At 40.9% G+C, this 15,769-nt stretch overlaps 1 protein-coding gene across 2 annotated transcripts in view; it reads right to left on the bottom strand.

Moving 5' to 3' along the window:
• Nucleotides 1-503: 503 nt before the first annotated feature.
• Nucleotides 504-15,769, bottom strand: part of SEC24C (SEC24 family member C) — a 28,878-nt gene continuing 13,612 nt past the window's right edge. For both annotated transcript variants that reach the window (XM_010150105.1, XM_010150104.1), the window contains 16 exons: nucleotides 15,411-15,538; nucleotides 13,037-13,175; nucleotides 10,502-10,617; nucleotides 9,129-9,253; nucleotides 8,672-8,863; nucleotides 7,586-7,679; nucleotides 6,228-6,344; nucleotides 5,584-5,754; nucleotides 5,090-5,186; nucleotides 4,674-4,819; nucleotides 4,072-4,210; nucleotides 3,168-3,286; nucleotides 2,619-2,798; nucleotides 1,782-1,973; nucleotides 1,288-1,377; nucleotides 504-842 (listed from right to left, as the gene is read on the bottom strand). In XM_010150105.1, the coding sequence (XP_010148407.1) occupies nucleotides 702-842; nucleotides 1,288-1,377; nucleotides 1,782-1,973; nucleotides 2,619-2,798; nucleotides 3,168-3,286; nucleotides 4,072-4,210; nucleotides 4,674-4,819; nucleotides 5,090-5,186; nucleotides 5,584-5,754; nucleotides 6,228-6,344; nucleotides 7,586-7,679; nucleotides 8,672-8,863; nucleotides 9,129-9,253; nucleotides 10,502-10,617; nucleotides 13,037-13,175; nucleotides 15,411-15,538 (2,186 nt within the window). In that variant the 3' untranslated portion in view covers nucleotides 504-701. The remainder of the gene's footprint in view (nucleotides 843-1,287; nucleotides 1,378-1,781; nucleotides 1,974-2,618; nucleotides 2,799-3,167; nucleotides 3,287-4,071; nucleotides 4,211-4,673; nucleotides 4,820-5,089; nucleotides 5,187-5,583; nucleotides 5,755-6,227; nucleotides 6,345-7,585; nucleotides 7,680-8,671; nucleotides 8,864-9,128; nucleotides 9,254-10,501; nucleotides 10,618-13,036; nucleotides 13,176-15,410; nucleotides 15,539-15,769) is intronic.

The following is a 15,769-nucleotide window of genomic DNA, read 5'->3' as shown; positions in this document are numbered from 1 at the left end:
GGTTGTTGATCGCTGAACTAATACTCCATCACAGATCTGCACTGCAACTTACAGCGCAGGAAGATTGTGGAAAGAAATTTGCCCTGCTGCCTCCTTGGCCTGCTGCTCATTCAGTTTTTCACGGAATTCTGGTTCAGCCAGCCACATGATACACTTGTGTTCTGCAACATCTGTTTCCCTCTTAAGAGAAGGGGACGCAAATGTTTGGCAGCTCCAGCTCCCATCACCTGATCTGCCTTTTGTCCTCCCCACCTGCGCATCCTCTTCACACCTGGAGCATGCACACGCACCCACACAAACACACAGCAACTACCAGAAGTTTTGAAGAGTTATCGCTTTTTCACCCAATGTTGAATCATGTACAGTGAACTGAAAAAAACCTACATTCATTACAACAGGATTAGCGAGCACAGGGTGGGGGGTGAACTCCTGCCAAGCACAGGAAACAATTTAGATACAAGTAAAAGACCTGGTATCAAAGGCCTTTTTTTTTTTTTTTCTTGAGCCCTCACCAGGAAAATTTTTCATCTCTCGTACAGGACTGGGAGAGGTTGAAGGGATTTCTGCTTATGCAATGTGTATTAAAAATTATGGAATTGTACAGATTTCTACGCTGTCCTTTTTGAGGGCGCTGGGCCTTCCGATCAGGTCATTAGTGGAGACTAAAATGTCACTGCTGAGTTCCAGCACCACTCCCTCCTCTAGCTCAGTAGCTCCCGAATCTCCTTGTGCATGTGACACAGGAAGTCCACATATGACGCCCCCCCACTCAGGCTCTTGTCCTCCACTAGAAAGTGTTTGAACAGCATTTCCAGCTTATCTTCTTGCTTCACAACTATTAACTACAAAAGACAAAACAAGAACAAAACCAACAGTGAGTAGTTTGCAGAATTAACGTTCTTGGGGGAAAAAAAAAAAAAAAGAGTAGAAAGCTAAATAGCTCACAAATCCAAAGACAGATAACCAGAATCACAAAATACATGGATCGTGCGCTTTGACTCCTGTAACTAAACTGGATTGAGCCTCAGTCCTTTCCATACAGAAGGAAAATACCATGTAAGTGGGTTGTGCAGTAGCATATTATGATAGGTCTGGAAAAAACTGGAACTACGGTAAGCACAGAACCTCAAAACTAGTAACAAATTGTTTTCAGATCCTTGAAAACTTTGTCTGAATCACATTTGAGATCAGGAAGAATAAAGTCAGCATTGCAACATTACCAGGCATCACCTGCTCTCCTGAAAAGGAAGGGGATTTAAAGCTATGAATGGGGGACAACACTTTTACCTTCATGTAGCGGGATCTCTGCACTTGAAGCATGTCAATAATAGACCGTACTTTCTTTGAGAAAGGGTTTTCCAAGACAGGCAGGGTACTCTGGAATGAAAAAAATCCCATTAGTCACACGACACAGAGCAACATTAAACAAAACTCAGCAGTTTTGTCATATTACATAACGGTAGATACATCTGGCCCCACCAACACACTATCTTTTTGACCTCAACTAGTTAAAAGAGAATTATAACATGATAGCAGAATTAAAGGCCAACTACTCATTCCATTTACATATCAACTGTTCTCCTCACCATCAGTGGAAGTGTGGTTGTCAAATAAAGCTAGGCAAAAACACATCTGACATGCCCAGACAAGGGCATTTCCCCTACATATGCTTCTCTTGTTCCTAGTATGAAAAATTCAACACTATTTTCTCAACTTGCTTATTGTTTTAACTTTTGAGTGACTATCACAGACACTAGCTCCCGCGCTGCCATCCAGCTCACCAAGGCATTGCTAATCTGACTGAAAGATGACACTCCAAAGAGGTTCTGGATCAGGCCTTGCTGCACGTTGACTCCCACCCACACAAAAATGTTCAGCCCATTCTCCAGCAGGTATATGTCACCCTTGGAGAGACGTTCCTCTGAGTTCCGGATTGCTGCTGGCAAGGAGTCACTGTCAACATCTGCTTTGGTCTGTTTTACAGTGAAATAAAAAATAAAATAACATGGTTATAAACCAAGAGCATCTTAAGAAGGCCTGAAAATTTCTGCCACTAAGACCCCAATGGTTTTCTCATTTCTAGGACTTGTAACACTGCAACAGCTGTAACTGAAGTATCATCTTACTTAGCTTCATTTTCCTAGGGAGCATGACACAAGCAGACCAGAGACTCTTGGTTAGCAAAAGAGAACAAGAGGCTGCTGTGAAGTTACTTTGTAGCTCCAGTGTTGCCTCCTGGAGTAAGGATGTAATTAGTTGTTAGTGTTATTCCAGCAACTATGGTACTGAAGAGTCAGAATAGTAGGAGGAGTTGGCCTGCAGTGATGAAAATTATTACGTGGTTACAAGAAGCTTTAGGACTTTTAAGAGATTATCAAAGGGTCAAAAGTGTTGTCTTTGTCCCCACTCACATGCCCACAACTCAGAAAAAAACACTCCAGGAAGTGCACAAGATGCAGTAATGCATCCATCACTGGGTGGAATTTAGTGAAGTACAGACAGCAGATCCCAAATCCTTCTCAAATCACTCTCCCTTGCTAAAATACAAACGCCAGCCCTTATGACCAGCCAAGACAATAAGCAAGTCCTGAGTGGCAAGAACATCCTGAATCACTCACCAGGGGCAAAAGCCGGGGGTAAAAGAAAACGTTTGTTTCTGCCACATCCATGGATGTGACTAACTGACGAATGTAGGCACGGTCATCCGTTGTGACCTCCGGACCAGGCTGAAGGACGTCGCTCTTCAACACACAATTCAAGTACACAGGAAGCAGCTTCATGCATTCAGGGAGGATCAGCTACAAATCACAAGCAGACAGAAGCTGGTCAGCTGCCTTGATGAATAAGCTTGTTCGACAAAACGAGGCTTGCATGAACCAACAAAGTGCGGTACGGCTGTGAGGAGTGAAAGCTCTAGTCTAATTATACCACAGACTTGCAAAAAGAACATAAAACTTCTCCCTGGAGCAAGTAGTGCTTCCTGGGCTCCAGAGAGCCATTCTCAACTGTAGTTTTACTTGCAGCCTCTCTAGTTCCATGGGACTTCTCTTTGCAAATTTCTGCTGAGCAAAACAACCTACTTTTTTTTGAACAGGTTAAGTGGGAAGAAGGTCTCATCAGGTTTTAATACCCGAGCCAGTGACTGAAGTGAAAGCATAGTTGTTTACCTGGCCAGCAGACGAGGGACTAGCACAGTTCTTTCGATAGCAAGCTAGGATCTGGGCACACTGGCTGATCAGTGCATCTCGTACAGTCTTCACTGGACTACTCAGAACTCCACGATATGCTGCACAGAAAGAGGGAAGAGATGGACGCCTATCAAGTGATTGCTCATGAACAGTATAAAACCCAACATGACTTCCACAAACTACACTTAAACAACTTGTTGTTTATGGAAGTCTTCTTTCCCTCTGCTTCAAACTTACGGGAAAGAGAAGATACATTCCCACTGATGATCTTAAGAAACTCATTTACGGTTTTATTAAACTGGTTCTTAAACTCTCTCTCTCCCATGCACTTTAAAATATACTTAGTCGTACTTGAAAGCATGGGCTACTACAAAAACTCCTTTTATAGCCAGGCCATCTTTCTTTAATGGATTGAAAAGGGACTGTTTCTTACATTTTAATAGCGATAAACATACACAACTCAATCTCTGCTGGATGTGGAGGCTTTTACTCCAAACTAGAAAGGGTAAATAGGGTACAAGACACAAAACTATGGTATTTAACCCAGATCTATGAGCAAAGCCCACCATTTCCTGTTCCTAGAGCAATATTCTGGAACAGTTAAAGAACGAACTAAAAGAGTCCAAAAATAAATACAAGGATGAAGTCAGACAGCAGTTAATTCAAACCTCTTTAAAATATTTAGACAAGAATTTGTAAGAAGGATAAGCCTAAGCAACTATATTATCATCACAGCTTTATGCTCTTTCCAAAAGATAACTGAAGTATCAGGATTGCCACCTGACATTTGATGCAACAAGAATAAACAGGTAACATTGGATGACAATAGGCCTTTTAACAGCAGTTAAAAGGTTGCAATTCACGTTGCCATATTTACCCTTACCATATTTAGCCAAGTAATTGATGAGTGTGTCTGTCTCACAGTTTCGATAGAGGTCAGCAAGCTGCGTGCAACAGTTTAAGGAGAGGTTGTGAATGCGGAGTCGTCGCTGTCCTGCACAACTTGTATATAACAGAGCACACTGTAGGAGACAAAAATGCCAGGATACAGAAAGATGAGGTCCTGCTGCAGTAAGAAAGGCAGGATTTGAATATACTTCATTAAAAACTAGTACTCAGATACATAATTATCTTATTTGTTTAGGCAAGAGACTAGCACAATAAGGTAAAAGCATATGAAAGGTAAAAAGCAGCAGTTAGCAGTCTGTGTTACAGGAACTCGTCCTGGAAAGCAGCCTGCAGTCTGAAACAGTCTAGGCCACCCTGAGAACAAGTATGCTGAAAGGTTAAGAGTATAGTAAGGGGCAGAAGGAAAGAACAAAGAGTTTCCTGAAGGGGTGTCTAATAATTCAGTTCAGAGCAACCACATCCTCTTCTGCAACTGGCACTCTCCCCAGCTGAGATTTGGTTCTGCCTTGACACAGTTTTGTTGACAATTCTAAACTGTCAACTCACTTTTTTCTCCTAGAAGGCCTCCCCTCTCACCTGAAGGAGAGCACCACTGTCTTCACTCAGTTTGTCATCATGCTTGAATTCCACTGTGATTGTTTTATCACAGTCCAAACCTGCCATCTCTACATCAGTTGTGTTGCTCATATAGAAAGCTCCAAAGAAGTCAGTTGCTCGAATACCTAAAAAAGAAGAAATTCTAACATGAACCACAATTTTCAACAGAGTAACAAGACAGCCAGCCTCTGGAGCCCTGTAACTGGTAACACTAAGTTATCTTGACCTATTTCAGCAGGGATCTTTGCTCAGTCTCAACAGAAGTCAAAGCTTTAGCAGAGCTTTTTGCATAGACTGGCCTCAAGATATTTTAAACTAGGGGAAAAATCTGTTACTTCCCATATGTCATGCTTGACGCAGTCAATTGATCATGACTTATTCATGCTAGCACCCACCTGTGCTTGTGCGCACTCTCATTACGGCATCAAATCCAACTTCTTTCTGGACATCCCTTCTCAAGTCATTCAGGAACCTATCCTGGTCTGTCTCCAGCTAGAACGCAAACAAGAATTCAAGTTTCATACTCCCATAAATCACAGCTGCTCCATAAACCATAAAGTAATTTAAAAAAACATATTATCTCCTGCAGTCTTACTCTGAAAATCAGCTATCATAAAGGGCTCGGTGCCCTGCTAATAAAACACTGTGCTAAAAGATAACAGAATAGTTCTTGTTCTTGTTATTAATAGAGATATTTTATGTAAATACATATTTTATGTAAATACATAAAGCTAATAAAATAATTTTGGTGAAAAATTTGAAATGTAAGTAGCAATTTATTTCCAAAGTAGTACTTGTTCACTACGGTTCACACTATGCAAAAGAACCCTTATCTGAACTATAATTCTCACTTTGATCAAACACCAGCCTGAGTTTATGTCCCTCTTACCTGGAAATACGCATACTTATAGATGGAGCCTCCCGTCTGGTAAGTTACTACACCTAGTGTCGCCACATCCAAATACTGGTTTGGAAACAGAAACAGATCCACACAGCAGCCCTGGGCCACACAGTCCTTGGCCAAGTTGTTGTAAAAGCTTGTCTGTGGTTGAAACAAAGTCTAGGAAAAGAAGTCAGAGATGAGATCAGAAGCTTGTGGTAAGAACAAGAAAGTGAGATCCAGTTTATAATCCCTGCCAGTACACTTTCATACTTTAAGTCTCTTCAGGGAAATTAGGATCATATAAATTCTTCCTGACCCTGCCTTTGAGGAAGTGTTGAATATTACAAAAATTACAATTAAAGCAAGATGTGTAAGTTCAGCCCATTTACTTTAACCCAGCTATGCTATTTCACCCTCTATAAGGTGGTAGATGTATCTCTTCTTGTTCTCATACCAGAGGTGTCCTTATGATGTCAAGTCTACACAGCTCTGCTTGAGAACAGAAGATAAAGTGCAAGGTTAAAAGACCCTAGCTGGGATGGCTACATTATGTGCTGCCCTTGTAATTTTTTTCATGTTGCTTCAGAGTTATTTTGTCTCATAAGTATAACATAGACCTCTAATGTAAGCATCATGCAAGTCATAATTACCTTCTCCTTATCTGTGTTGATCAGTTTCTTATCATCCCTGTTCTTTAACTTCCCTGGAGCCTCTGCGATGGGCAGAGAGGTGTGGAAAATGAAGAGCTTGCCAGCACACTCGGCTGCCTGCAGGAAAGTGAGTGCAATAGCGTAGGTTAGAGAGGTTTATAAAAATTGTAATGGAAACTGTGATTCAAGAACAAGCATTCAAGCATCCTCATTGCTTCACGTCTTTGCCAGGAAGGCACTCTATCATCCACACAGGCTCAGTGATCACTTGGTTACTTCAGTGATATCCAACCCAGGGAGCAGGGCTGACTGGTCAGTTACAGAAAAGCAAGTTTCAGCTCGACTGGACCTGTGCTAGTTCCATGGCAGGGATAAAAGGACTGGCTCCAAGGAAGACACAGAGCAGTAAGCAGGACTCAGCTACAAAAGGTTCTGCACAAACATGATTGATCTCTTTCTTCTCTGATTTGCAGCTACTCGGTTTGTGGGAAAGGAAAAGAGCCAAAGAAATGTCAAAGGATTTTTGTAATCTGAGCTTCATTGTTTTACATCATTAAAATAATCATAATTATTAATTTTAAAACCAATAATGTATGTCAACATTAGCCAATGTTTAGCACGTTATTTTTTCTGACACATGCAATATGTAAACAATCCATTAGTAATTTATATTTTTTCTTGATTGAGCAATTGTCATGGAAACTGAGTTTAAGAGAGACTTCTAAGGACTTACATGCCGTCTCATTAGAGCTATATGAACAATATGAACAATTTTGGATGGAATCATACACGCCATCAATTCGATCAGTATATACAAGTCAGAGTTAGATCATGCATGTAATTATCTGGATGAAGCACTGAAATGGAAGAACTTTAGGAAAGGTTTATTTGGTTAGCACATTGGTGCAGGCAACTTCAACAGACTGTGTTCTCTCCTTTTATTTAATATTACACCAAAGCTTCAAGCATAGCACTGGAAAGACACCATGTTACACAGCTCCTCAATGAGACATGACAGACTTCAGCATCTGGTTTTAATGTTGGAGGGTCTTTTTTTTTTTTTTTGGTAGGTTCTGGAAACTTTTCCAAGCAAAACCCAGCCAGGTAACCGAGATTAAGCCACATCTTGTACTTTGAGCAAAACTACTACAAAAATATTGGGTAGAGAACAGATAACTACATAGAACTGGAGGTACATGCACCTGAAGAATGAGTCATGTACTCTCTACATGTAGTGCATCTACCACAAGGAGACTTACCAAAAGCTTTAGAATTGTCTTGTTACTGTGTGTTAACAGAATATGAACTTCAGAGTCTTCAGACTGAAAACAATTTGCCATGACAGTGCATTTACTAACCTTCAGTGCCTCCAGTCCTGCCTGAATCACAGGTGCAAAAACAGTTTCTGTTTCTCTTGTGTCTGCAAACATTTCTGGAATCTGGTCCAGCAAACTAGCAGAGAACACAAAAAAGGAGAAATTCAAGATTCCATTTAACTGGAAAAGCCACACAGTTGCAGTTGATGACCTGTAACACTGAGGTGGTTTAGGCAGAAGTCCCTAACATGTCTGTACATTTGCATAACTTTTACAGTATTTGGCATGTCATTATTTATCTGTGAAAAAACCCCTATGCTTTCTCATTCTTCACTGGCCTCTCTCATTGGTATCCTCAGTGCTTGCTGTACAGCCTCAACTGATGCCTACTCCAACAGCTCTTTGATATTTCTGCTCTTTCAATATATTCCAACACATAGTTAAGTAAACTCTTAGGAAAGACTAGCGAGTCTTGGCCTCTGTTTGCCAAGCATCCTGTGTACTATTAAAAGACTAATAGGTTTAATCCACAGTTTTGTATTTAAGCTTGTTAATGAACAACAAAACAGGCTAGAAATTTTATTTAAAAACATGCAGTACCAGGTCTAGTTCCTAAAAGAGTTAGCTACACACCACAGTTTAATTACAGTTCAAGTATCATGTTAGTTTGCCAAAACTTTGCTAATTTCTCTTTCTTTCCTTCTAGATTTTATCTGCTCTATCCCACACATTCAGCTTTCTCCACAGTACCTAAATTAGACACCACTTATAGTTATTTAGGCAGCTGCCTTAAAGGCAGTGACTCAGTATTTCTTTCAACTTGCATTCTGCACCATTCTAGTGGTGTTTTCTTAGGCTTTTTCCCAGAAATGCCTGTCTGCACTAAATCCTCTTGTATATACACAGTCTGCCAAGCTGGACTACAAGCCAAATATACCCTTACCCCATTAATTTTCCCATCCTCCTTTGCCAGTTTAATCTAAAAAAGTATAGGAAGTTGAAAATCATGGAGTAACTTCTAGGTAAAAAAACATAACAAATAAGCAGTGAACATTATACTTCCAAATGCAACACCTGAATCTACCAACAAGAAGTTTACTACACACATTGTAAATCAACTTCTATTACCTGACAATAACTGTCCTGGACTCGTTCACGTTCACCAGAAAGCCATCAAGGAGTGGCACAAACATATCTGCCACATCGGAGACAACCATCATTTGTGGCTGTGCCAGCGAGCTCTTCACGTTATAGAAGTGTAACACTTTGTTGTAGGTGACAAAGCCGACTCGAATGGCTGATTCTTCCATGTTGCCTTCCCTGTAAGAGACATACTTCCCTTTACACCGAAGTACGTAGAGAAATCATTACACAGAACCCAACACAGTAAGGGATAAGGGAGAAACGAAAGGAAGGAACATTTATTTTCACCTAGAAAGGCATCCAAAAACATGTTCTGCTTGGCCTTTTTATGATGAAAAGCTTGATATGTATACCACAGTTTTCAAATTTCTAGCTTTTTTAAAGGGAAAAAGTCACCGTTTCCCCCACTCTGCCTGGCTACAGTAGTGTACGATGCACCTACCTGGGCAGGTAGTCTAGGAGTGACTTCAGTTCTTCACATATTAGCCTCACTAAGCCACTCTTCACAGCATTGTAGGACACATCAATCATGAAAATGAAAGCAGGTGGACTGGGAAATTTGTTGTTCTGTGGAAGACAGGGAAGAAATCACATGATGGCCATGTAATGCAGCCCACATCACTGCTCTGTAACATGGACAAATGGATGCTGGTCAAGACTAACAGCTTTCATGTGCTTTCCTACTCATGAGCAGGAACTGTTTCTTCAGATCATTCTCCAATCCCTACCCAATTAACAAACATGTAAGCACACTGTGCTTGGAATGGACTGCTATTACATGCCCTAGACTGATTTTGCCACTGCTCAGTGAACAACAGCCTAGTCACAACTAAATCATGCATTTACATGACCAGGCCAGATGGAGAAAAGTAGGCAGGGAAGATTCCTGCCAGTTCTGAAGACTTGGGAATCTGACCAGACTTGTTATAGGTAATTTCATCAATATAAAGCACAATATTTTCCTCTCTGTGAACTGCAACCCTTCCCTTCTACTTAGATATCAGGTTTGCTGTGGGAAAAAACTTAGTTCCAGTCAACAGTTTTCTGAGATCTATAGGTTATACTGGAAGGAGCACACAGAACAAAAGCAAACCAGGACTTTCAAATCTGGGAAGATCGCTTCCCACTGGAATTAAAAATGCTTCTTACACTGTTAGAAGTGAGATAATTTCCTACACCTGAAGTAAAGCTGAAGCATCTGTATAAGTCTGCAACATTTAGGCATTCATTTTCCCAGCATTTATTTCAGCAGAGATGAAAGTTGCTTTAATAAACACCTTGGACATACTTTTCCTATTTCTCAAAAGTTAATTATTTCAATCTTTCATTTAAAAGTGAACCAGCTCTGATATGTATTTCCACACTCTTCTTGTGTTTTTAAACACTATTTGAAATTTAAATTCAATAGGTAAAGTCTGTCTTAGGCAACAGGTGGCACATTGCATAGTTACTACGGTACTTTTCTTGACTCAGTCCTGCATTCTCCTCCTGCCCCAAGGACTACCGCAGGACTCCCTCCTGCAGAACTGCTATGGGGACAGCAGCTATAGCTGCTTATAATGCTCCAAAAGAGAATGACAGGGGCAGCTATGACAAGATTGTGTTATGCCATGTGTGATCAAGACTTCCTCTGCTTCGGGGAGTAAGCAGACAAGCACATTATCTTACACAATGGATGGGTTGGACTAATGCTGTTGATTACTTCTTCCAGCTAGAAAGCAGCCCCAGACAGTTTGTGTCATTCTTACATTTTTGAAAACAGGCTTTTTATTTAAAAGCAAAACAAACCACAGTAATAAACACATAATACTGTACCTTGCAATAGTCAACTGTTGCTAGAAATTCGTAAGACCCTAGTGATAACTCAGGTCGATCATAGAAGTCTACTCGCTTTCCAGTGTGATCCAAATGCTGGAAATAGTGAGGTGGCACTGGGGAAAGAAAAACCATTAAGTTCAGTGACACATCCATGACAAATACTGTGATTAGAAAGCTAATATGACAACAGCTGTTTCAAATAAAACTCCAGAAAAGCTAGGTAGCAATCTGTGCCAACATGCAAGTATCACTAGAAATACTCATGCAATTTAAGAGCATCATTAAAGCCAAGAAATACAGAAATGCACCAGGTGGCACACTGAACAGCCACTACTGTACTTGTCCTGAATCTCCTTTACATTCTTATTTTACATTTCATACCAGAAACATCACAACAACACACTCATAGGATTATTCTGAAGGATTTAGTCCAAAGGAAAAATATAGCCATCTTGCATAAGTAGTAAAAAATTACTTAAAACAGAGTTTGCAGTAAACCACAGGCTACATTAGAATCATAGAATCATAGAATGGTTTGGGTTGGAAGGGACCTTAAAGATCATCTAGTTCCAACCCCCCTGCCATGGGCAGGGACACCTTGCACTAGACCAGGTTGCTCAAAGCCACATCCAGCCTGGCCTTGAAGACATCCAGGGATGGGGCATCCACAACATCTCTGGGCAACCTGTTCCAGTGCCTCACCACCCTCTCTGTGAAGAATTTCTTCCTGACATCTAATCTAAACCTCCCTGATTTCAATTTGTACCCATTACCCCTTGTCCTGTCACTACAGGCTCTTGTAAAAAGTCCTCTCCCAGTACCCTTGTAGGCCCCCTTCAGATACTGGAAAGCTGCAATGAGGTCTCCTCGGAGCCTCCTCTTCTCCAGGCTGAACCAGCCCAGTTCTCGTAGCCTTTCGTCATAGCAGAGGTGCTCCAGCCCTCTGATCATCTTCGTGGCCTCTTCTGGACTCGCTCCAAGTGGGCAATATCCTTCTGATATTGAGGGCTCCACAGTTGGACGTAGTACTCCAGGTTCAGGCTTACCAAAGACTGAGCTCCTTATTTTACTGTATGAGTTAGCTTTTTCCTTCCCTTCCCATTGCGCACAAGAGTAAAGCCTTCTAGACACTCCTGGGTGCAGAGACTGCCAAAATCCTTTTGTCAGAATAGACAGGGCATTTCTTGAGGTGGATTGTAAAGCGTTAAGAAGGAGATGCCAAGAGTGTACTACATTCCCAGTATTTTTGTGCTAGCACCAGACATCAGAAGTTAAAGTAAGAGCTAGGATAAGTTTTTGCCTACAAAAATCAGCTGCAGAAACAGAAGAAAGCATTTCCCTTGTGTCCCAAGAGCTACCATGACAGAGTTCCTCCTGCAGAATTGCGGGGGTGGCAAAGTGTGTTCCAACTATAGCTTACCTACATAGCTCGAGAGAGAATCTCATTTTATTCTCCCCTAATGATAGTATTCACCACCTTTAAATTATTCTAAACACTCAAAGTTTCAACAGTTCAAAACAAAACTGGCATCATTATGACTATATATATAGCAGGTAGCATGGTTCTCGTCTCCAAGAACATATCCACTACAAGCCAATTACCTAATTGTTTTTGCAGAGAAACCAGAAATTGTTCTCAAGTATTAGGTACAAGTACAGTGTGTTTTCACAGCAGTGCTTTCATCAGCAGGCTCTGAGCAGCAGTCCCGTGCCTTCTCTCCCTGCTCAGCTGTTACAGGTACAGCCATTCATATGGCTGCTGAGTGAGCGGGACAGGCAATGCATGCAGGCTGAAAAACACCTGACAACAAAGATTTTTTTTAAGTTGGCCATTTCTAACTCCTGTCAGCTTCCCATTTTGGTTTGTACAAACAGTTGTACAGCATGACTGAGGTGGCAAGAATAAACTGCATTAAAAGCTGTCATTGCTACCAAATGAAACAGAACATCACTGTAAGGTTTGTTGTACTTTACATTCCACTGTGCCTTCAAAACAAATGTACAGGTATCGTGCTGTGAGAAGCACATAGTGACTTCTGCTTAGAAGGAAGCATTTTTATATTAATTTAGAAGAGGAACTGAGATTAACTGGCATATACTGAACACTCCTATTCAGCCATTGCAGATTTAGCTGTAATCTAAGCAGTGTTTAAACAGGCTTTGTGAGAAAAAAAATCATCCTAACTCATCCTACTGACTAGATGTACATCTCAGTCTGTCATAGAAAAATGTTAGTTTGAAATACACTAAGAAAATAACATAAATAATTCTTCTAACCACCACACATTATGCTTCAAGTGCCTCATGTTAACAATACGATACATTAATACTGCAATGCATAAGCACCTATTTAGCTTCAACATAATTTCAGAACTGAGCACTGAAATGTGTTTTATCATTTACAAGACTAACCAGACATTAGAGCACAGCATACATGACAAATGATGATAACAGAAGAGATTTATTTGTTTGCATCTGGTTCAAATATCACCCCAATAGAGTCTAGAGACCGATTTCCAGAAGAAACCTTACCCTCAGTGACACAGCTGCAGAAACAACACTGGAACCTCCTTCCACCCTCAATGAATTGCATAAAAGGGCACATGTAGGCCTTGCACCTATTACATCGGACAGGACCGGATTCTCCATGGTCTACCAAATAAGGAAGAGTCTATGGAAGCAGAGGAAAAAGAAAAGATCACATGATGAGGAAAAAGAAGTGACCCCACATACTGCAGCACTTAAAACTATCTCCTGTACATTGCATAGGATTTAACATTTTGGCAGCTGTGGGAGAGAGTGAAGGGGGTGGGAGAAGCCTGAAGAAGTATTTTGTAAATGTTTTTCAACTCAAGCTTTAGCACAGCAGTTCTCTGGGCTGCAGTCACTGATGGGCTATCCCACTTAGACACAAACAAGGCCTTCTGCATGGTGCTGCACTACCTTATATAGTAGCCTGCTTGAGGAGCATGAGCTCTAGCTCGTGTGCCGCACAGCACAGATGTATCCCAAGAGAACACAAGACTGAAGCCATGCAAAGAATGGCTGTGATAAACTCAAAAGGAGTAAGCATACAATTTACACTTCATCATAGGTTGGGTGTTTTAAAAACAGTTCTTCCCCTCTTACATTTTTCCCTTGTAAAGAGCAAGCTTTTTGACAAAATGGAAGCCAGTCATTGCATTCCATACGTTCAAGAACATAAAGCATCCAGACTACCTTAAAAAATTTCAGCTGATAAGACTTATTTTTGAAGTCCAGCACAAAATACAGTATACCCATTAAATCTGCTTGTCTCGACCCCACTGTATAGCAAATCCTCAAAACTGTTACATAGTGATACCATTTTAACTATTACTGACAATATACATTTTTTACAGCCAAACCAGACTAAGATGATTTGCAACTTCCACAGCTCCTCAACATCAGAACGAGCAGGAAGCACTTTAAAATGATTAAGACATAACTGGTGCAAGCTACAAGCTGCATTCACAGTTCAAAGCACCATTCATAACTAAGAACCTAGCTCAAAAGAAAGTTTAACTACTTACTTTCTGACACTAGAGGTGTCCAGTCTTAATTCTCTCAGTCACCCTAAACCTCACTCAGATCATGTTTATGAGACAACATACTCCTTGAGCCGAGTTGGGCAAACGCTCTTCATGCCACAGATGTTTCACATCTCTCATTCAACCCCACTCATCATTTATTGATAATGCAGTGGTTTTGTGGCCAGCATTTCTCAGCTCCTACTGCCCAGGCTGACCTCCTCAAGGGAAACAAAATGCAAGTTTTCTGACTGCCAGTGTTGGTACTGTACTTCCACACAACAAGCGGTTTTCCTCAGCCTCTCCCCCAGTAACATGCATGCAAACAAACAAGGGTGCTGTGAACATGCAGTGCTCTGCAGAACTTGTCACTAACCACTTAGTCCCAGAAGGCAGAGCTGCCTCTTTTCTGAAGCCTCAAGCTTTGCTTTCTGAACTGTGCTTTAACACAGGGCAAAGGTCCAGTAACTGGCAACTAGAGGCTGAATTTTCATACTGCAGATTTATCCAAATGTATTTTCATGAGACATTTATCCTCTCATAACTGATATTTTATGCTTTAGCTCGATTTACAGTCTTACTGCTCTGAACAGCTGAGCCTTCATCTTTTGGAAGGGCCCCTCCACAGGGAGTTTGCCCTTGCCGTAAAGAACTTCCAAATGCTAGAAGCTGACTGGTCTCCAGGGCAATTTTCCAATCCTAGCCATGTTTTTTCTGGATATCACAAGTGTTTGTTCAAAGCATAAACACACCAGCAGACCTAACAACTAGCTGTTTGTAAAGCTTCTCTAAAAATGTGCAGCTCCACAAGCCTCCAGGTTTCTTAAATAAGATCACATTCTCCTACCGTGCTCCTTTTAGACTCCAGCCACAATACAGCAATACAGGAATTAACTTCACAACTCAGTTTTATCGCAAACTAGTTTTCAAAATCATACCACAGTTTATGAGCAGTAACGAAATACAACAGGAAAACCACACCCTTAAAAGCCCAAAGGTTATTCCTTTCCTTAGCAGAGGGTAAAGTTATGTTTAACAGGGCACAGAATACTGAGAACACTCTGAGGAGGTGTACACATTTGTGACCATCCTACTATTTTGGTTATTTGGTCACAGTGCTTGACAACTACTGCAAAAAAGCTGAAATGATCATGGCGATCAAAATATTAAATGTTTTGAACAAAACATTCTTCTGCCTTGCAGGTCTCTACCACACACTTGGAGGAGAATCAGCGTTTGCCTAGTCTTTGTTACCTAAAAATTCCTTCTCAACTATGTGTTAAATGTGGGTATGTAATAGCATTCTCCTGATGAGTTCAGAGTGCATACTGTAATGGAACTCCGCACACAGTTCTCACCTCTTCTGGGGGCAGAGTAGCCAGTGGCTTTATGACAGCAGCTAAGGGAACTTGGGACTGTTTGGCCATATCTGAGGTGCAGGGAATATTGTAAGATGTGCATCTTATGTAGCGGGGGCTTGCGTTACCTGGAGAACAAAGAAAAATTCCCCACAGATTTCAGTACAAGTTAAGTTTATATTCAAGAACAGAAATAAAGATAGCTTCAGTTGTGTTGTTAAGCTACAGGGACTAAGAATTTATCTAAACAATTCATTTAAATCTGTGCAAAACCTGAATTCCAAACAAAACACCTCTCTGTGATTAACTACGTATAATAAAAGCTTTTAACTCAAAACAAACGAACTTGACTCCGCTTC

The sequence above is a fragment of the Eurypyga helias genome, unplaced genomic scaffold, assembly GCF_000690775.1.
Source record: "Eurypyga helias isolate BGI_N326 unplaced genomic scaffold, ASM69077v1 scaffold6964, whole genome shotgun sequence".
In the NCBI taxonomy this organism is placed as follows: Eukaryota; Metazoa; Chordata; class Aves; order Eurypygiformes; family Eurypygidae; genus Eurypyga; species Eurypyga helias.
This window is presented reverse-complemented; position numbering and strand designations above follow the sequence as displayed.